Source organism: Schistocerca cancellata, chromosome 4 (genome assembly GCF_023864275.1).
Source record: "Schistocerca cancellata isolate TAMUIC-IGC-003103 chromosome 4, iqSchCanc2.1, whole genome shotgun sequence".
Classification (NCBI taxonomy): Eukaryota; Metazoa; Arthropoda; class Insecta; order Orthoptera; family Acrididae; genus Schistocerca; species Schistocerca cancellata.
The window spans coordinates 193,662,645-193,685,956 of NC_064629.1; the positions used below are offsets into that span (position 1 = coordinate 193,662,645).

A 23,312-nucleotide genomic window follows, 5' to 3' on the forward strand; every position below is an offset into this window, starting at 1 on the left:
GCTAAACTGCACAGATTTAACTGCACCAGCTTCCACAAAGAATAACTTCATAGATCATAATATTGAGAGACACTTTCTATGCCTTTGATTCTCAAACAAATTTGTCAATTTGATTGAATAATAGCTGCATGGTGGTGTTCTCCTTCCATTGCTACCTCTGAAAGTTTGCCATGTTTCTATTTCAAATATTTGTTTGTTTACGAAACAGTTGTTTGCAACAGGAGAAAGTATGAAATTTGGCACACTGATAAGAAATGTGAAAATGGCGAAGAAAATGCTCCACAAAAATATACACCAATGGTGTGTATTACAACATGAACAAATGAAGATTATGAGGAAATGTATGATAGAGTGACAAACCGACTGCAGACTAAGTACTTATCAAATTGCATTTTCTATTTTTTTAATTACTCTTACCACTGACCTAAAATAACATCCTTCACAGCATGAACTATACTTTCATATTCCACGCACTGCACCAGCTGTAAAATTTCTCAAGAATTCTTCTGGAAATATAATGCTGATATAAAACCATTTCTGGTTTTTTGCCACGTAAAATTACAACAGATTTCAGCTTCTGAAGATGGAGGTTCACGTAAAACAGTTCTTGTTTATTGCAAAAACAGTAAGAGACAAGTAGCACAAAAATTTGCAACGGTAAGTAATACAAGATCAGGTGGAAAATATTAGTTTCTCTTGAGTCTAAGTCCATGCTGTCAGTACACGGTAGTCTTTCTGATAAAGGAATGAAGAGTAGTAAAATATGTGAAGAATAATGCAATATCAAGGTGCTTACCTGTTTGTATGTTTACTCGTTGATTGTTACGTTCACGAGAACGTCCTCTTTCCTGGTATGATGCTCTGGCATTTTGACACGCAGCCTCTATAGATTCAGGGTTATGCCTACCCTTCAGACTACTTGGCTTCTTTTTATAACCATTTGAGACTACAGAAGGCTGATCAGTGTAGAGAGGATCACTTCCATTAACAGCATCAGTCATGGTTGGTGGTGGTCTAATTGTAACTTTTAGTGCTGTTTCTTTAGAGGTATTGTCTGGTTCTGCCTGCATAAGTAAAATTATTTTGAAATTTTAAAATTTTCAGAGTTTAAAAGTCTTCAAAAATCTGAAGCATATACATAAAAATATATCAGAGTTTGGGATGAAAAATTTTATGCAAAAATCCAGTAACCAATAAAACAACTGGATATGTTACTATTTAACCATGAGCAAACCTCCAAGTTTATTTCTGACAGACTTTCATTAATAGAACTAATTCTGCTGCATGACTCCACAGGGACACAGGTATATTATGGTACTTATATAGACAAACTAACTATAAATATTATTATAATTTAAGCCACAACAAATTATAAAGTAAAGAAGGCTCATAAACACATTTCATCTTGTATCAAAATGTAAATTTTCCAATTCAGAATTAAAAATTACAGATCATCTTATATTGGATATTGGTGCAGTCAAAGGTAATTTTAAATTAACACTGTTGTACACATCAAACTGTATTCTGAAGATGCGTATGGCCAATGACTGTACCTCAACTGTGTCAATGAACTCTTCATCGTCATCCTCATCCATCTCATCTAGTTGCGGTGAAGGACTGTAGCTGCTTGCTGGACTTGTTTCAAGACTTGATGTCAAAGGATGGCCATTTGTTGTAATTTGTATTCTGCTGGGTGATGCCTCTCTTGATGCTACCAAAATAAGAAAATTAATTTGATTCATTTCATTATACTTGGCCTAACATAACAAGTAACCTACAGCTACTTACATATATTAAAAATTTTGCTTAATCATTCTCATAATAATAATAATGTGGGGTCTACAGCATGCACAAATATGACAGAAATGATACTGACAAAATTGATGAGATTCTGGACAGAGTATAAACAGTGGCATCAGGGAAACAAGGAGCTGAGGAACAACTAAGATGGGAGACAATAGCAGCAGAGGGTCGGAATATGTGGACAGAGTTCACCCAAATGCAGGCACAGGAACATGTGCGTTGTACACAGTGATGGATACAAAGAGGAGAGCAGAGAAGAGTTGAGGGGGAAGCAAAAGAGAGGAGAGCAAGTGAGGAGAGGGATGGGAAAAGGAGGGGCAACAAGAGGTAGAGCAGAAGTAATATCGAAGGGGTCATGGCGTGAGAAGGGGTGGGAGCAGAGGGATGGCAACAGACAACAGAAGTGAGGAGAGTGCGGTAGGTGGGGGGGGGGGGGGGGGGGGAGCGTGGTGGGAGCGGGGCCGGCGCGGGTGGCTGGTGGTGGGAGCGGGGCCGGCGCGGGTGGCTGGGGGTGGGAGCGAGGCCAGTGTGGGTGGATATTAAGAACAGGTGTTACACTAATGTCCCTCATATGCATATAACTCATGTGGCAAAACGTTGGTTGTAGAAGTGGTTTTAAGGGATGTTTTTGGACATTTCTCATTTAACAGCACAATAAATGATTGCAACAGCCTGGCACAGAGAGTAGAGAAGGAAAATTACACAAAGCTGTATGTATACAATTCTCTGATTTCAGATATTATGTTTAGTCGACAATGAATGAACATTTTTTCACCAAATACCACCCATAGGTGTGATCCACATGTATGACAATAGCACTTAGCACATAGGTAGACCTACTGAAAATGTTTTTGATTGTATCAGGTCTTAATCTGAACTTTACTTTTCTCTATTGTAGCATCTGAAGATGATCATAAATGAAATCTGGTTAATATCCAAATAGAGTTCAATTCTCAAGTTGTACCGTGTATCACAGCCACATAAAGCTGTGGGTCACCCTATTAGTGGCTCCACCACAGATTGGTAGGACCTAAGAGGAAAGAGACTACAATAAGGGTATCAGCATCAAGCTTCATTATTCACTCACTGGCCATATTTTCCATATTATTATTATTATTATTATTATTATTATTATTATTAGATATTGTGCATATTCTACACACAAATATAGAAGAATTTTTATGCTCTTATGGTTTACGCTATGAGCCGACTTTGGCATCCCATCCTGACCAAGCCTGAGAGAAACTACAAAATTTATATATGAAATATATGTGGGGCATTTGAAAAGTCCATCCAAGGTCTGAGAGATGGCACCACCAGTGCGTATCGAGGTCATGTTTAGTTAGTAGCATCTTTGGAAAGAATTCACACCAAGTTTCAGCCATATTGGTCTATTTCTTTGTGTTTGGCATTCGTGTGAATCAAGGAAGTCGAGTTATTGTCAAAAATGGATGCAGTAGAATTTCGTGTGGTGATTAAATATTATTTTATGAAAGGCAAAATGCCTTAGGAGACTAAAGAGAAGCTTGATAAACATTACGGTGACTCTGCACCTTCGATTAAAACAGTTTATAAGTGGTTTCAAAATTTTCAGAGTGGCCATATGGGCACAAGTGATGCTGAACATTCTGGACACCCTGTGGAGGTTACGGCTCCAGAAATAATTGATAAAATCCATGATATTGTGATGGATGACAGAAGAGTTAAGCTGCGTGAGATTGCTAGTGCTGTGGGCATCTCAAATGAATGGGTACATAATATTTTGTATAAACATTTGGACATGGGAAAGCTATCCGCAAGATGGGTTCCACGATTGCTCTCACTAGACCAAAAACGGAATTGTGTGAAGTGTTGCAAGGATGGTTTGCAGCTGTTTAGAAAGAGTCCACAGGACTTTAAGCATTGTTTCATCACTGTGGATGAAACGTGCATACATTACTATACTCCTAGACCAAACAACAATCTAAACAATGGGTTACCATGGGAGAATTTGCACCAAGAAAGGCGAAAAACCAGTCCTTCAGGAGGTTATGGTAACTGCCTTTTGGGATTCGAAAGGGATAATCCTCATCGACTATCTGGAAAAGGGTAAAACTATTACAGGTGCATATTATTCATCATTATTGGACCATTCGAAAACCGAGCTGCAAGAAAAATGCCAGCGATTGGACCGTAAAAAAGTCCTTTTCCATCACGACAATGCACCAGCACACACCTCAGCAGCTGTGGTCGCAAAATTAATGGAAATAGGATTCCAACTCATTTCACATCCCTCCTATTCTCTAGACTTGGCTCCCTCTGACTACTATTTGTTCCCCAATTTGAAGAAATGGCTGGCGGGACAAAGATTTTATTCAAACGAGGTGACTGCAACAACTAATAGCTATTTTGCAGACTTTAACAATTCCTATTATTCGGAAGGAATCAACAAATTAGAACAGCGTTGGACAAAGTGTATAAGTCTAAAAGGAGAATATGTTGAAAAACAAAAAAAAAAAGGTTTACCCCAAACATGTAAGTAGTTTTTATTTTTGCACGGATTTTTCAAGCGCCCCTCGTATAACTAGAAAATGTTTGCAAGATCACACATTTCTCGATCCAGGATGTACACAGGGTGCTCATTTAAACTGAAGAAATTGAAATATCTCAAAAACTATGCATTGGATAAAAAAGTTATAATTCCAATTAGTTTGTCTCTGGAGGGGACATCCAATGATACCACACTTAGCCTGACACACCATTCCATGCGTGGTTGGCGGGGCACAATTTTGGTATCTTTAATGGAAACCCCTCTCCGGTCTTGGAAACTGACATAGGGCTAGGAGAGCGGTGTGCTGACCACATGCCCCTCCATATCTGTATCCTGTGATGCCTATGGGCTGAGGACGACACAGTGGCCGGTCGGTACCATTGGGCCTTCATGGCCTGTTCGGGAGGAGTTCAGTTTTTTTAAATGGAAACCCTAATTTTTTTTAATAGCAGATTATAATTCTAATGCAAAATCTACATACATTTTATCTGAAGCATTTTCTTCATTTCATTACATATGGCACTGTAATCAGAGGAATAGAAATGGGTACACAATTGTAAATTATGACATCCACCTAAAAGCTGCAAGTGTAGGACAGGCCAGTAATTGGTAACTTACAATTGGAAACACCATTCACACCGTTTTATTCCTCCAACATATCTAACAGGGGACTACTCGTAGCACCACCGTGTCCATGGAGCGAACTACAAAGTATCACAACGTGCAGTACACTACGACTGGTGCTCCATATTGTGTAGACGTATAACAGACAACGGCTCTAAACATGACAATACTTGTGCAGCATTTATTGCCTGCATACTTGCCAATCATTTGGAGAACAGATGTCCAGTGAATATTGTAACCACAGAAGAAAAAAATTGAAATAATCCTGATTTACAGATGATGTAGGAGAAATGGGGAGGCTGCTGTTGCCTTGTATGCCGAGCGTTTTCCAGAGAGAGCTCACTCTCTTTCATTCTTTTACAAGGTTCTGAATGCCTTTGTGTCTAATAACACTGTAGAGATTCTCAAAAGGAAATGAGGCAAACTTATTACAGGAGAAGCTAATGAAGTAACTGAGTAGCGGCAGTGTATAACAACCCATGGATAAGTGCCTGACAATTACAGTGCAATTCCGGTATATCTGTAGGTAGTATTGTCACAGTACTATACTCTCATAAGTATCACCATACCACATGTCACTGCATCAAGAACTTCATAGCACCGATTTCCATAACCGGTCAGTATTTTGTGTATGGGTACAGCAATACATCCAAACGACCCTCATGTTCTTTGCTGAGGTATTATTTTCTGATGAGTCTACATTCACACACTATGGTAGCATTAACAGGCACAACATGCATTACTGGAGTGTAGACAATCCCCTCTGGTTACACCAAGTTGGAGGTTGGATGCTTAAAGGGACCAAGCTACTACATCATCAGTCCCTTTGTCCTCTAACAGACAGGTTTATACGACTGTAGACCAGACAGCCTACCATGCAAAACCCAGGGGACAAAAACCACCAAGGTCTACCAATTTCAGTGGTAAAGGACAAGAAGAAGAAAGGGAGACAGTGGAATAAAGGAAACAAGGTGCCCCTCTAGGAAGTAGCCGGAAGCCCCTGAAAGCAGAGTGCAATGAGGGGACACACATCGCCCAGCCCTCGCGACTTACCAGAGGTACTCTACTTCGGAATTGCCTTAGAAAGACTAGCAACAAGGACAGTGCAAGAGAAGCACACAGAGACAAAAGACGAATAAGTCTAACAGACCACACAAGATGGGGGAAGAAGAGTAAAAGATTAGGTAGGGTAAGGACACAGCTGGACCACTGAGCCCAGGCATGTGCAGCCCAGTCTGGGCAGAAGAGGCTCATAAGTTTAAGCAGCTCTCCTTTGCAGAGAGTGGTAGAAGCCTGCTTCACGAATAAAATGCAAAACTAAGTCAGCCACTGGGGCATCATCTCCTAACACCAGGTGTAGCGAGTCGAGGATATTAAGAATCCACCCCAGGGCAGCTAGGTTGTGACAGTCCAGCAAAATGTGGACCACCGTCAAACGGGTGCCACAACAACAGTGGGGTGGGTCTTCGCTATGGAGGAGATGACCACGAGACAGCCAAGTATGGCTGATGCAGAGCCAGCAAAGGACAGTAGAGTTCTTAGGAGAGGCCTGCATGGAGCTTCACTTATTTGAAGTCTCCTATATCACCCATAGTTAGTTTGGTGAAGTCAGAGTGAGCCATTCCATAAACTTGACAGCATAATATCAATCGGAGGCCTGTTTCATGTTCAAGGGCACAAGGGAATCCTGGATAGCAATGACCCATGGATGGCAAGAGTAGCTCTAGTTGAGAGCTTGCAAACTGCTCAAGGAGTCACTGCACATGAGAAAGGACCCACCAGTGCAGGAACGGATATGCTCAAGAGCTCGAGGGATGGCTAACAACTCTGCAGTGAAACACTACAACCATTTCGCAAGGAGAGGAGGTCAATATGTCATGCATGAGTATGAGCAAAGCCCACACAAACATAAACCATTGATCCATAAATGTAGACGACTTCTGAACCAAGGGATGTGCCAAGGATAGAGAAAAATTGGCGGCAGAGGGTCTCGGTATGAACCGAGTCTTTTGGACCGGTAGTTTGAATGATTAGGGGAGCAGCGAATGTTGGTAGCATAATCGTCAAGCTGTTGTTGGCAGCAATGGAGGAACCCCAGCCTCCACGAGTAAGCTGTTCACAGGGCTAGTTGAAAAAGCTCCTGTCACGAGCCGAACCCCACAGTGGTGTGTCGGATCCACTGTCCAAAACACTGAGGGTAATGCAAAACCATATGCCAGACTACCATGATCAAAGTGGGAATGTATCAGGGCTTTGCAAAGCTGCAGAAGGGTGGTGCAATCTGCACCCAGTTGGTGTTACTGAGGCAGCAAAGTGTATTAAGGTGCAGCCAGCACTTTCACTTAAGCTGACTAAGATTGGGAATTCCTGTCAATGGATAATTTCAGATCAGTCCTAAAAAGTGATAAGTCTCAACCACAATGAGCAGTTGCTCGTCAAGGGATAGTTCTGGTCATGAGTGAACAGTACGACATCGACAGAAGTGCACGACGTGAGTCTTGGTGGCAGAAAATCGAAAGCCATGGGTGAGGCCCCATGCCTGTGCATTTGCAGTTGACGTTCAGTGACACCAACACTACAGGAGGAATAGTAGCGGCAAAATTTGACAGCATACAAGGAGGGTGATACTGAGGACCACACATCTGCTGCTAGACAACTGATGGCTACTAGAAAGAGGCACACTCAGGACAGAGCCCTGCAGGCCCCATTCTCTTGGATATGGGGGTACTGTGGAAAGCACTAACTCGAACCCGGAAAGCACTGCATGATACAAATTTTAGGATTAAAATCTGGAGCAGATCTCAGATGCCTCACTCATGTAATGTAGCAAGAACGTGATGTCATGTGGTGTCTTAAGCCTTTTGCAGATTGAAGAATAGGGCTATAAGGTGCTGACGATTGGCTAAAGCTGTTCAGATGGCGGACTCCAGGTAAACCAGATTATCAGTAGTGGAACAGCCTTGGTGGAAACTGCCCTGGGACAGAGCCAGAAGACCTCGAGACTCAAGGAGCCAACACAGGTGCCAGCTCACCATGCATTCACGCAACTTACAGAAAACATTGGTGAGACTTATTAGGCAATAACTGTCTATCCCTAGAGCAGTACTGAGCCAATGGTGGTTTCTCCCCCTTGCATTGGGAACTTGCCCTCGCTCCAGATGTGGTTAAAGATGGCAAGGATATGATGCTGATGGTCTACTGGTAGGTGCTTGATTATTCGGATGTGGGTGTCGCCTGGCCCTGGGGCTGTATCACAGCAAGGGCAAGGACACTGATGAATTCCCACTCGCTGAATGGACCATTATATGGCTCCAGGCGGCATGTTGTAAAAGATCATTTCTTTAGCTCCAACCGCTGTTTTAGGACATGAAAGGCACGTTGATAATTCTCAGACACTGGCATTTGATCATAGTGTAGGGCAAAATGTTTGGTGACAGAGCCTGGGTCAGTGTAAACAGTGCCATTCATTCAAGGTAATATCAGACACACTTACAGGTGCCTGTTATCCATAGACACACCTGATCTTAGTGCAAACCTGCAAAGGAGAGGTACACGGTCCGATGATTGAAACCTACCATTCCCAGCATTTTTTTCATTAGGTGGCGGACCCGGGCATGGGGCCACTTAAAGGTGATCGGCTGCTCCATTGATGGGTGCCACTTATGGCATTGGAGAGCCCTCCTATAATCTCAAATGGCCTCTGCAATTTCAGAGGACCACGAATATACTATTTTTCATCGGGGTGGGCCCAACGAACAGATGATCGCTAAATCAGCTGCCGAAATAAGGGTTCAGTTGTATTGTGGACTGTCTTATTGATGTCTCCATGTGGTGGGGAGTGAGGGTCAACAGCAGAGGCGAAAGCATCCCAGTCAGCACGAGAGTCCATCTGGGCAGTGTCCAGGTGAGTGACACTGAAGGAGGGACAGGAAGATTGGGAAGTTGTCAGTACCACACAGGTCATCCTTGACCCCTCCAGTAGATGGGTGGCAGAAGACAAGGGATGCAAATGGACAAGGCTCCGTGTGCTACACTGGAGTATGTGAGGATACCAATTTCAGGAGGCAAAGGTCAAGTTGCACCAGTAAATTTTCAAGGTCCTTATTGTGGCCAGTGACCATGGTTCTGCCCCACAAAGGGATGTGGGCACTGAAATCACCCCAGATTAGAAAATGTGGGGGCGAGCCAAGGAACCAATGCAAACAGTATGTTCTGAGACACTTCAACAACGGGAGGAAGGTAAACATTGCAGATGGTAGTATCTTGAAATGCCCTTACCAAACAGCCACAGCCTCCAAAGGTGTATTAAGAGGCACAAGTTCACTATATGGAGTCTCTGGTACATATGTGCTAACTCCACCTGACATCCTGTCATTGGTAGCATGATTCTTATAATATCCCTGTTATCCACGAAGGGCCGGTGTCCATGCTGCTGGAAACCAAGTCTCCTGAAGGAAAGTCCAGAAGGCAGGGGAAGTGCTTAAAAGATGTCTTAGCTCAGCCAGGTAGTGGAGAAATTGCTACAATTCCACTATAATAATGTTGTTGATGTACAGTGAGGTCATGAAGGGACCAAGAGGACAGATTATGGCTTATGGTCACCTGCTGTCACTGTTTGAGGGGTTATGACATCAATATACTTAGGTTCCAGGTTTCATTGTGTGGTGCGAACTGGGGCCTCAGGGGCCACCGGAGTCTCCACCCCGGTGGAACAGGCAGGATCTGGTGGCATGAGGCCACTGGAATGTCCTCCTTATTGGAGGACTTTTTCTTGTCTTTCCTATCCTTAAGAGGATTTCAATGACTGCAAGGGCTTCTCTGAATCAGTTTCAGGTAGAGAGGATGATCGTGAAGCCTTGCAACGAGCAGCCTGTGGCTCCTTCAGCCACTGGCTGGTGTCCAATTGTAGACCAGCAAGAACCATTGAAGATAGTGACCTGAGGGACTCCTTCCTGGTGAGAGAAGCCAGAGGAAGGCGAGTTGTCTTCAGCTGGGAGATGGGGGAGAAAGAGGTGAAGCTAGTGTTGTAATGCAAAGACAAGTGCCAAAATTTCAAGCACATTAAGCAGTGCATAGAGGGGGAACATATGGTTTCGCATCACATCAGGATACCATCACCTTGACCTTTTCAGGCAATGAATCACCCTCAAATGCCAAGATGAAGGCACTGGTAGCAACCCTATTGTCCTTTGGCCCCCTACGTACATCATGGACAAAATGTACACCCTGCTACTCCAAGTTGGCGTGTAGAACATCGTCAGAGTTTAAGAGCAGGTCTCTATGGAAATTGACGCCCTGGACTAAATTTAGACTGTTATAGGGAGTGAAAATCACTGGTGTGTCACCCAGCTTGTTATAAGTGAGGAGTGCCTGTGATTTGGCAGGAGCTGCCGTTTTGATCAAAACTGGCCCACTTTTCATTTTAGAGATGGCTGCCACTTCTCCAAACTTGTCTTCTAAGTTCTCCACAAAGAACACAGGGCTTGTGGCCAAGAAGGATTGACCATCAGTCCTTGTACAAACCAAGTATTGTGGGGAGTATTGCTCTGCTAGCTGCTTAGTCCTAAGTTCCTTCAATGGTGAAGCCAGGGAAGGAAACATTTTAGGGTTGTATTTTTTAGCATTGAAAGAGAACTATCCTTCCATAGAGACTGCTGGAGCCATATGGACACCAGTAGGAAATGACCTCATCCACTTCATTTGCAGCTGATCTGCCATGGTGCCACCCATTCTGAATGGGAGTTCTCCCAATGGGCACTACCCAGCAACTGCTACTTGACAAACAATCCACTACTCTAAGTCCAAGTGCCCCAGTCATGATGCGCACATACTCCTTGGCAGGCCTGAGGAGTTTCCAGCTCAGGCACCAACAGCGTGGTCAGGGGGCTACCACCATGCAGGTATTTGACAACCCTCCCCTCCCGCAATGTGAGGCAACTGTGCTAGGTTTAAAGTGTATTACTGTATTAAAGGGAAGGGTGCACAGATGGAAATGCATGAACATGGAGCGCACACCACATTGGGTGACCTTCCCTGCACAACCTGCACTTTTGGAGAAGTTTGACCTGCCACCAACTTTCAATTTGGTGGTAGGTTAAACCCAATAATAGGGACTGTGTGTTTATTTGATGAAAACTTGTAAAATATGCTGCAACTAGAAACTCGCAGCCGAATCATAAACCAGGTCCAAGCAGGGTTGGCACCAAGAAAAGCATCCGATGGAGAGGCACAGGGAGAAATTGAAAGTAGAAGTATAAGCATGCAGCACGGAAAGGAAGCAATGCTGCAAAGGCTGGGGACCCATGGTAGCCACGCACATGCTCAAAAAAGAGTTGCGAGTCCCTTGGGTGGACACAGCAAGTTGACAAATGTCTTTAGATGATTAACGAAAGGTGTGACATCATGGGGAACAAACTCGTTGGTCCGTATTTTATTGATGGTACATTGAATGGCTGAAAATACTGAACATTTTTGGAACAGAAACTACTGGTACTACAGCAGGTTGTTGCCCTGGACATTCGACAACTTATGTGGTTACAGAATGATGGCTGCCCTGTGCATTATGCAATTGAAGTGCAAGAGGTATTAGACCATATTTACACTGGTTGGTGGATTGGTAGAGCTGGCCCTATTAATTGGCCCACTAGATCACTGGATTTCCTTCTGTGGAAATATTTAAAAGACACAGTGTACCAGCAAGTGCCAACACGCCATGAAGACATGGTCAGCTGCATCAGAAACACCTGTTCTGACATTCCTGCAGATATGCTTCTTTCCTGCATATGATCAGTTGAAAAGTGAATCACTTAGTGTACTACAGTTGGCAGTACTACATTTGAACACTTACTCTTATTAGGAAAGTAGAGTAACGTTTGCCATGAGCCATGGCCACCATGGGACATTAAGTAGTCTCCTGTTCAATTTGCTGGAGAAATACAATGTTTCAAATGGGGTTTCCAACAAGAAGTTATGAAATACTGGCCTCTGCTATCCTCGTAGCATGGAGGTGTGGTTCCACATGCCATTTTATATTGAAGGGCCACTGAGTAGCATGTCATAAATTACAATTGTGTACCCATTTCTATTTCTCCGATTAAAGTGCCATCTGCGGCAAATTGAAAGAAATGCTTCAAACAAAACATAGGTACATTTTGCCTTAGAAATGTAATCTGCAATAAAAAATGGTGGTTTTCACTGCCTAGATGAACTCATGGTTCTATATACAACAAACAGTCATACCAACGAATGATGTAGCACATGAACAGGGGTCAGTGAATAGGGCAGAATGCTCAAAATTTTTGGGTGTATATATTGATGAAAACTAGAACTGTAAGAAGCATATTACTGAGCTTCACTAACAATTAAGTTCAGCTATTTCTGCTCTTCATATAACTGCTAGCCTTGGAAACTAATTAATCAACTTCCTAACATATTTTGTGTATTTACACTCAATAATGTCTTACGGAATAATTTTCGGGGGTAACTCATCACTTAGAAAGAAATTATTGATTGCACAAAAGCAAGCAGTAAGAATAATATGTGGTATTCACCCACGGTCATCATGTAAGTACCTCTTCGAGTGCACATTCATATTGAAAATTTTTATGTTAATGAAAGCTTGAATTTTAAAATTTACTTCTTTCAAAATTATAAATAAAAAAATAAAAAATAAACAATCCAGTGACAGTTTTCTAGCCCTGATTTTTCTAATACCGAAAATTTACAATTCCACTTAAATAACCTGTTGGTTTGTTAATTATAATTTGAAAATTTAACTTTCTAGAAACTTTTTAACAAACTTTGGAAATCCCCATGCACATTAAATTGCTCTCCCATCAAGTAGTAAAAATAATTTTGCTCTTTCTTAATTATACAGCTCTTAGTTAAACAAACTTAGTTCACTGCCTAGTGTATCTTTCTTCCTCCTAATCTTCCTGTCTTTTGTGTTAATACCTAAACCAGAAGTGTAGTAACACTGTTCACGTTACGTCGCACTTCACTTAGCGTAGACCGTGACTGCGTCCTAGGCATGCCCGATGTTGACTGACTGCGCACGGCCTGTCCTGCCGGAGTTGTTGTTGTTGTTGTTGTTGTTGTTGTTGTTACACCGGCAGAGGTCGCGTCCGAATTCTCACGTGCCCTCTGGTGGACGGGACTCTATTTGCGGCCACTACCGTCCGTGACGCGCCGTGCCAATGTGCACCTCCCGCGATCTTTCTGGTGGCTACTACAAGAAGAGCTTACTATTTTACCAGTTTTAAATTTTCTTTAATGCAGAAGTATATTAACAGGCACTGTGTACACTACTGTGTGCTCAGGAGTGAAATTTTAGACATCATGTAGTTTGCTTGACTCTGTGTTATTATTTAGTGAGTACAGTCATGTAACCACTTGAAAAACTCTGTTAAACCACTCTTATGTCACGTGAAGTGCTGAGTTATGAGATGAGGCCCATTAAAGCAGAAGTGGTGTAACTCTACTTCCCCCCCCCTCCCCACCCCGGCACAATACGCAGGTGCGGAGTGTTGGGAAAGACATGCCATTCATAAACATTAACATCACAGGTGCTATAGTTTTGAGTTTATACACTAGGAGCACTGCTGTCACATCAAGTGACGAGCCTGTCCGAGACCTTGAGTAAGTACGTGAATCAGACCCATGGGTCACCAACAATTGCCCATATCCAGTTTAAAGCAATAAATTAAACGAATGTAACAATTCATATGATATTAAGTCATTATTTATTGTGAATGACCTTATTAATTAGCTACAGAAGGTGAACATCAACAAGCTTCATGAAACAAAGTCACAGATCACTAAATCTATATACTGATGAGGATTTTGTGATGTGCAATAGCATATAGTCTGCAAAAACATACAACTAGAGGGGCCAAAAATGGCCTCATCTATTCAGATCACTGTGGATCAAAATTTTCTAATACGGATTCATGCAGAAACCACTAGCAGAAGTGAACCTATATAGGCTGATTTTGAAGCTTCGACATGTGCACAATGAACACATTTGTGGTAATAAAAGTGTAGGTCCATTTTGATAATGCTCTGACATGAGCTGCCTTCCCCCCCCCCCCCCCCCCCCCCCCCCCCCCCCCCCCCCCTCCCAGCAGTTACTGAGGAATAAGGGGACAGGGGAGGAATTGTTCTGCCTGTACTTGAAAACAGCTCACAAAATTTGAAAAAACTAAAGTTCTGCACACATTGGCAGGAAGATATCATTGACTATCCTTGTAGCAATAGAATTAACTGTAAATAAAAATCAATATATTAACAACACACTAGGCTATGAGGTAAAGCCTACATGTTAGTAGGCTATATGAAAATCCCTCAAGATAATATTAAGAACAACAACATGCACAGCTCTACTGTTAATATACTAACAACTCTTATTTGATATATGTTATATGGAAGTTCTTGTAAAATATAATTACTTTTGGATTGAAGGAGACCACTCATGAAAAAGCAGAAGCATTGAGTTGTCAGTCAATAAGCACCCACAGTCCAGCTGGCACCATGTAAGGAGAGCGAGTGAGAGAGAGAGAGAGAGAGAGAGAGAGAGAGAGTGTGTGTGTGTGTGTGTGTGTGTGTGTGTGTGTGTGTGTGAGGTGGGGCGGGGGGGGGGGGGGGGGGTTGCCAAAGCTAGCATCTGTTTTACGCACCTATTGACAAATCAATGCTTTAGCTTTTCTTCTTTAATCTACAAGTTTGGGTAAAAACTACTTTTGGATTGAAGGAGACCACTCATGAAAAAGCAGAAGCATTGAGTTGTCAGTCAATAAGCACCCACAGTCCAGCTGGCACCATGTAAGGAGAGAGAGAGAGAGAGAGAGAGAGAGAGAGAGAGAGAGAGAGAGAGAGAATGAGAATATTGGATTAGGCAAACATCTATTCCCTCACACATCCACAACAGTATATTATCAAAAAGGTCTATAAAGAAATACACAGGTAGGTTTGTAAGGTAAACATGCTGTGTTGTGGGGCAAACATTATGTTTGGAAATGAAGAATGCAGACAGCATAGTGCCATGTGGCAAGCTAGGGAGAGTCCTGTTCACCATCTATATTCATGGATGATATGAATACATTGGGTGTGTCTTATGCTTTGACTTCACATGATGCAACATGAAAATTTTATAATAATTTCTGTAAGATCATATTATGATAGCATTAGGTTGTTGAAACCAGTCATTTTGGAACAATAAAAGTATCTACACTGCAATCACTGTGTACGAAGTATGTTGTTCATTTCCACACATATAACTGCGGATATCTTCTAGTGTTGCAGTATTTATTAATTTTGCAACTGTTAAAATAAGTGACAACTTTGGAATTAGAAAGTGCCAGTACTACTGAAACAAAATGCACGAACTACTTTTATCGCTGCTCAAAATCTTGATACCAACCTACCACCACTCATGTTTCAAGATTTTTGCTTAAATTATATACTTAAAATATTCTATTTGAAGAAGCACTTTAATTTAAATAAAACTGACAAATAGTGTGGCAGCTAACTAAAACATACCAAAGGGTGATCCACTAAGGGGAGAACCAGGTTGTGAACGTATTCTTTCGATAACATTTCCAACTAAAAGCTCAAGGTCTTCAACAGGCACCGAATCATAAAATGAACCCAAGCTGCCTAAGAAGTTAGCAACATTATCCGTGTATGACATTGTCTCCACTATCTGAAACACACAATTACAAGCACTTTAGAAGCAATTACAATATGATGAACCACCACCACCACCACCACCACCACCACATGTGGGCACTAAATTAGTACAAGAGCAAGAAATACTATTCGTTAATGTTTTTTCCAACCACTAATTAAAATTTTAGACTTTTAATTATCTTTTGGTTACTGCTATGTTGCATGTTGGGACCCAATACATTATCTAAGGAAATTGTGAAATATAAACTCAATATGTCAACTCAAATGCAGCAAAAATGTGCCCATGTGTGAACTTGCCAGTTCTTACACTTAAGACACAACTCCTTAAAATATATTCCCTCTTCCCAGCAATACTAATCTTTTGGATCCATTGTCCCTTTAAAAGCCTGATCTAAATAAATTTGTTTTCTTATGGTTTCAAAAATCACTTTGCAGCTGTCTAGCAAAATTTCATATATGACGATTAACTAAAAGTTGAAAGGTTGGTTTGAACTAGAGTCCTGCATGACCGAGTAAGTGAGCACAAAATACGAGGTGGGGCGAGCACACCCTAACTGGATAGGCTACCTGTACTAGTTCTTGTGACTGAGCATAGAAGCCGTGACCGAATACGTAGCACATAACTTTGAACACATTGCATGTGTTATTATCCGTGTGAACCTGCAGCCAGTACGGGCTTCTTATTTGTGGTGTGTCTCTCTCTGTAATCATGCAGCGCGAGGAAGCCAGTGTAGTAAGACGTAAGATTGAAACCAATGTTTACACATTAAATAAACGGGAAGGTCTAAAAAGCGAAGTATGGAGTAAATTTCTGTTGGTTGTAGATGAAAACATTGCGTCGACTGGGTACGTATCGTGCATAAACTGCTCCACTTTATTGTTTTTCCAGTCGGGAACCACTCATTTAAAGAAACACAGTTGCAAGAAACCTCACAAAGATCATTTGTTTGGCCGTCCTTCCGTTATCTTAATATGCTTGAAATAAGTGAAAAGCAGGAAATTCTTAACAATGTGCGACAAATGTGTGCTACGTACGCAGGTACAACATTCAATCATTAACATAATCGTTTTTGCATAGTTAGTGGAAAGTGTATTATAGAGAAACGGGAATGTTGTGACTCGTATAATATTTCATTAACGTAAAACATCTCGTTTTTATGGGAACAAGGGTCAGGTTGTTTGGGGGGAGAGACCAAACAGCGAGGTCATCGGTCTCTTATGGGAATGTTTCGATGATTTCCAGATCAGTTCTGTATTACTTGTCTCTTTTGTTTATTATCATAGATCCTTCAAGTACTGTGTCATCACCACCCAGAAAGAGAGCTCATTTCAAGGAATGGAGGAACAACAGATCATCCGCAGCAGATGAAGTAGATCTGTACATTTTAATGCACCCCGGAGATGATGATGACATCTTGAAGTGGTGGAGCAGACATGAAACAGATCTCCCAGGTTTGGCTGCAGTTGCAAGACGTATTTTATGTGTCCGAGCAACAAACGCACCTAATGAAAGGTGCTTTAGTAAAGCCGGCATGTTACTAACAAATTGTCGCAGCCAATTACATCCGGAACGCATTAGTGATTTCCTGCTGATCAACAGTAACTATAATTTTGTTTATGTTGCAAACAATTGAAACGTATGACAAGTTACGTCTGTAAATGTTTAATGTTCTTTGTATGCTTTCTTTATGAAGATGGTTGTCTTCTAGATTACAGGGAAAGCACTTATTTAATGTTTCCTATAAATGAAAGGAAAAATATCTCTTTTGTTTGGAAATGAGACTTGTCTTCTATCCGCGATTGTATTGAAATATCATTTTACTTTCCAGGTGCTTTATGAATTTAGCTGTGTCACGTACCCGTTCTTGGAAATGTTACTTTTGTATTAAAAAAGAGAGAGAGAGAGAGAGAGAGAGAGAGGCGTTTGATTTGTACAGTAAAGTACAGTGCAGCGAGCCGGGGCGAGGCGAGGTGAGACGTTAGCGGTGACCGGTCATGCTCGGTTATCCGCGTGTCCGGAATCCGGACAACAGACATGGCGCGAGTACGTGACCGAGCCGAGTCGTATGGGACCGGACACGAGCTGCTCGGTCCCCCCGTCAACAGGCAAGCCGTGACCGGTCAAACACTGAGCGTTGCAGCACTCTAGTTTGAACACCACAGTTTTTTACAAAGCATAGTCCTGTTGGAGGTGGTATGTTCTTACTTTCCTGAACTGACTTACTTAGCCAATTGTGTGACAACACTGATGCCAAATCATGGTGCAGTGTGGCATTTTTCACATTAACTAACAATGACACAGGTGAAAGAAGAGATTAGCGACAGATAACCACTAAGTCACCCAAGTAACTACTGAAGAGTCTCAGACTGTTTCAAAGCAAAGTATTAAACAGTATACAGGTTATTGAATATGCTTATTAGCACTTCAGAATAAGTCAGTCTGTTCCAAGAATACGAATAGCAGACCACACAAACCTTAATATGCTAAACCCTGCTGCAGAAATTCATTGTGAGCCAAAGCAAAATTAATTACCACCATGACAGAGGACGCTTTTGTTAGTATTTGCCTATAATCCTTTGGAGCATGAGCATTCAGGCTCTTAGTGCCAAAATATTATTTGTGCACAGAAAGAATAAGCTCGTAGTCTAACCTCTGGGGAAAGGGGGGAGGGGGGGATAGGTGGTTTGATAGGAACCTGGGAATGCACAGATCAGTAGATCAGTCTAGACCAACTTGCTGACTCGTTAAAAGGATGGCACTCTGAAATTGCTATCATGGAGAGAAAAATGAATCATCATGATCTAGGTGTATTTGGACTCAGCAAGACACAGTGGAAAGGACATGGCCACTTCTTGTCTCAAGCAAAGAACACACAGTATTTTTTTGGATGTGGGTAAAAATGGCCTATGTGACTCTCAAGAACCTCTGTAAGGCTTTCATGGGTTAAGGGCCCATTTTTGATAGAATAATCTCCACTAAAATAAAAGCTTCTCCTTGCAGTATCACATCATTTAGGTTTATTCTCCCACTGCAGCTCCCTTGGACATAGAAATTTATGCATTTTGTAAGTTGCTGGAAAATACCACGAAAAAGCTACCTGAAATGGAAATATCACTCATCCAGGGTGATTTTAATGTGAAGATACATGAGACTATAGACAATGGACACATTAGACCTGTGGTTGAAGTTTAGGGCTTGGGAGTGAGGAATGAATGTATTGAGTGGAGCAGTTACTGGAATTTTTTGTGGACAATGACTTGTCCACCTTTTTCCAGTATCATCCACAATGTCACTACACGTGGATTTCTCCTGGTGTTAGGGTCATAAATACAATCAATTTCATTTTGGTGTGCCAACATCGTCGTAATTCAGTCATGTATGTCAAGAGCTATCCCGGTGCAGACTATGGAAGTGGTCATAGTATGCTAAACATAAAAATACGTGTGGTGTCACCGCCAGACACCACACTTGCTAGGTGGTAGCTTTAAATCGGCCGCGGTCCATTAGTACATGTCGGACCCGTGTGTCGCCACTGTCAGTAATTGCAGACCGAGCGCCACCACACGGCAGGTCTAGAGAGACGTACTAGCACTCACCCCAGTTGTACAACGACTTTGCTAGCGACTACACTGACGAAGCCTTTCTCTCATTTGCCGAGAGACAGTTAGAATAGCCTTCAGCTAAGTCCATGGCTACGACCTAGCAAGGCGCCATTAACCATATCTGAGAGTCTCACTTGTATTATCAAGAGCGATGTACCACAAGGATGAATTAAAGTTAAGTATTAAAGAAGCTACGTACTTTTCTTTATAGCATTCATAACGTATCCTGTTCCAGACCTCACGCCAGCCGGCGTGTGTGTACGCGTGCCTTTCGGTTACCCGTCACTGTGGACTGGCTGTCTTGTCAGTCAAATTGATCAAGAAGGCCAGAATAAGGTAGGTTCTATTACAGACAAAAAGCTTCAAAGAGTTTGAAGAAAGAATACGGCTCAAACTCTGGCAATTAACGGAGGAAGGAGTAACCTTAGTACTCAGTGATTCGTTCTTCAGACTCATTGCCTCAATTCTTTGTGGCAGTCTTATTCACCCAGCTATGCAAAGAATCATGTCTTCGAACATTCTTTGAACAATAGGCAGCATGTTACTTAACTTCAAAGTATTGTAAGCTATCGTTTGAGAACAACTCCATAGAAAAAGAAAGACATGCAAACTCAACACCTGTGTGTTTTTAATTTTTCCTACAAAAAGTAAAACATGTCTGACAAACTACTTCAGCAAGGAATCCACTTTTGATTCATTTGTTTAAACTTTTATCAGCAGTGTAACAGATGACTCAACTTTCAGCTTTCTGTTTCCTTTCAATCAAAGCTAGATTGCTTTCACAGTGGCATTGAGAAATTAATCATAGTTCAGCCAATGTACTCAAACTATGAGGACTGGAACTTAAATAGTGACAACTATTTATTCACAACCAATACAAATGAGTTAATGTTTTCACCTGTTACTGTCCTTCAAAGTAGTCACCAGTGTTGTGTAGAACCCACTGCCAGCAATGTGGAAGGTGTAAGTATACTGTTAGCAGAGCCTGTTCTGTTGATGGTGAGAATGGAGCGGTCTACTGCGTGTCGAATCTCTGAAGCGAATGCCATGAAGTTGGTTCCTTCATCTTCAGAATCAAATCAAAGTTACAAGGACTTAAGTAGTGTTACTGTCTGTTTTTGGAGCATCACCTGCAACCAGTTTTGCGAAGGAAGCGGCGACACTTTCTGTGCAACCCACCCATCATTTTGCACCACAATGCACGGGCACATACAATGCAAGCTGTGGCTGCTCTGTTCGGTCAATGGGACTGGGAAGTACTGTACCATCCACCGTACTCTCCGGCCTTAAGTTATTGTGACTTTGATTTGATTCCGAAGATGAAGGAACCACTTCGAGGCATTCGCTTCAGAACTGCTCCAGAGATTTGACAGGCAGTAGAGCGCTCCATTGACATCATCAACAGAACAGGCTCTGCTAACGGTATATTATGCCTTCCACATTGCTGGCAACGGGTTCTACACATTGCTGGTAACTAAAGGACAGTAATAGGTGCAAACATGTGACTCTTTAGTATTGGTTGTGAATAAATAGTTGCCACTATTGAAGTTCCAACCCTCGTATTTATAAATTACATACACAAACCTTCCTCATAAATCAGTCTACTACTTAGTAAAAACCAAATCAAAATCAGTACAGTAGTTCTTGGGATTATCCCACATGCACAGAAAGAAACAAATGAAGGACTTAAATTTACACATGTAACGAGACTTCCACTCATTATTATGAGACAAAATAATATTCTGGGGGAGTTCTTCAGTTATACATAAGATATTCACGACACAAAAATGTACAATAAGAATAGTGTGCAACATATGTCCTTAGTCTCCCTGTAGATGACTATTGAAGCTGCTGGAGACACTAACAGCGGCTTCATGAGATTTGTTTAGATATTGGTTTAAGCAACCAAATATATTTAATACCATTTTCACATCACATTTATTCCCTTATTAAGCTTGCATTACAAAAAACTTTAACAGTCTGAAAATAATATTACCATTGATTAACTCAGTACAGCCGTTTTTAACCCAAAGATTTGTTTGAACACTACAATGCTTTACTAGATATGGCATTGTTGGGGTATGTCACCTTCTGACCTTCAAACTGACTGATGTACCTAGCCATTTAAAGGGGATTACAGTTTAGTATTGATTCCTACCAATGGTACAATTGCACTAATTGTTACCAGGGCTGAAAGAAGTGACAGAGTACAGAAAATTCCAGGACTTACAAGGAACCTCAGACTTTCAGATTTTTAGTTCAACTCTTACTTGACGACAACAGGGAGACCTCTGACATGCCTAATTGATTGAACTCACAGTTGGCAGGTAGATTATGTACAAAATAAAATGAAAGACTAAGATATTTTGGGTCAACATGGCTCCATTTTTGAGAAAACAATCCCTGAACTTCATTACACATAGTAGACTCAAAATTGATGGGATCAACAGGCAACTGAAAACTGAGCATTGTTCATTATTGTATGTGGCAATCACAAGTGTGTATTTTCCTAGAAATTGAGGAAAGAAACTTATGACTCCACCTTACGTATCCATCAGATAAACTCCCTTCAATGAAAGCATTGCTGGTGTTGTGAAAAAGGCATCTGGCTGGAGAGCGTCTGGCTTCATTCGTAAATGCACCCTGCAGATTTTTAATTTATATTTTTTCCATATTGAAACTGGTAGAAATAGGAGCTGGTTAATAAGGTAATCAATAAGGCACAACAACAAAGTAGGTAAATAAATTTCTCAAACAACTTGGATTAGTATGGAATTAAGATTTTAGCCCTGGCTGCCTTGTGATGACTTTTTCACTAACTCTATTTCATGTCCTCATTTCTCTTTGAACAATTACATGGGTGGTACTTGTCATATAAACATTCAAAGTAAGTAAGTACTCGTGGCACCAAGAACATGTAGTGAATGCAGTCTTCAAGCAACTACATTGTTCTTTAGAAAGATTTGGTAGAAACAGGTCTTGGTATACAGTTTAAAATATTTATTTTATGGTAATTAATTTTAAGGCATACCATGCATATGATAACATTGTCTGAAAAATCATTGCTGAAAACTGATGATAATTTATGCTATGAACTGTCTTTGCACCCCCAAAGTTGTGCAATTCCTGCTGGGTTTTCAGATGAACACTGCAATTTTGAAAAATCCAAATAAGGTTGTGTACCACGCCTCACTGTAATCAACCAATGCACGATCAGTTGTCTGTGGTTCAGGCCAGTTAGTCTTTACATGGATATGCTTAATCAATAACTAAATTAATTTTTCAGCATTTTATGGGCCACATGGTTTGTGGATGAGAGCATTGGGTCAGATATGATGTGTTGAAGATGCCATCTCTATATGTAGAATTAGATTTTATGATGAATTTGTAAACCTCACAATTTATGTTAATGAGAGACACTAATTTGGCTTCAATTAGAAACAAAAATATGATCAAACACTGACTGCAAATGCAGAACAACATGATCTCAGATGTGAAATCACAAAAGGGTGTACACCAAGTGACATGATCAGCAGAAAAACGAAATGTAATTACATTCAAAGCAGCTCCATCTGTCAACGCTATATATAATTTATATTTGGTATTTGCAATAAATAACAAGTGTTAAACAGGTAGAGCATTCAGCAAGTCATTAAATAATTCATCATTAAAATATTTTTTTTGTTTCTGCACTTTACATCAACATTTTCATCAATTACAGCTATTATAAATTTTGAGGGGATTATTTAACGAAAAGGGAAGAGTTCACAATTCTGAAATTTCAAAAGAGACTGAAATACTGGAGTACTGAAATGATATTATTCAAAATGAAGATGAACAAAACAATCAAAATTAAACAACATATAAAGTTTTCACTGTCCATATAATGAAGATTTCACAACTTTCTTTCCAGTGATTACTCACTCAGCTTTCTGCGAAAATTTACAAAAATATCAGGATATTTTCAATGATACACTAACACAATGGAGAAAAATTATTTTTATTACTATCAAACAAATGTTGTTAAGTAGCAGACATATTGAGGCGTGATAGAGTAATGACTGCA

At 41.1% G+C, this 23,312-nt stretch overlaps 1 protein-coding gene across 2 annotated transcripts in view; it reads right to left on the reverse strand.

Annotated features, from left to right (window-relative positions):
- Positions 1-23,312, reverse strand: part of LOC126183792 (acyl-CoA-binding domain-containing protein 5) — a 144,474-nt gene that overhangs the window by 14,124 nt on the left and 107,038 nt on the right. For both annotated transcript variants that reach the window (XM_049926031.1, XM_049926032.1), the window contains 3 exons: positions 15,494-15,656; positions 1,554-1,711; positions 797-1,064 (listed from right to left, as the gene is read on the reverse strand). In XM_049926031.1, coding sequence (XP_049781988.1) covers positions 797-1,064; positions 1,554-1,711; positions 15,494-15,656 — 589 coding nt within the window. The remainder of the gene's footprint in view (positions 1-796; positions 1,065-1,553; positions 1,712-15,493; positions 15,657-23,312) is intronic.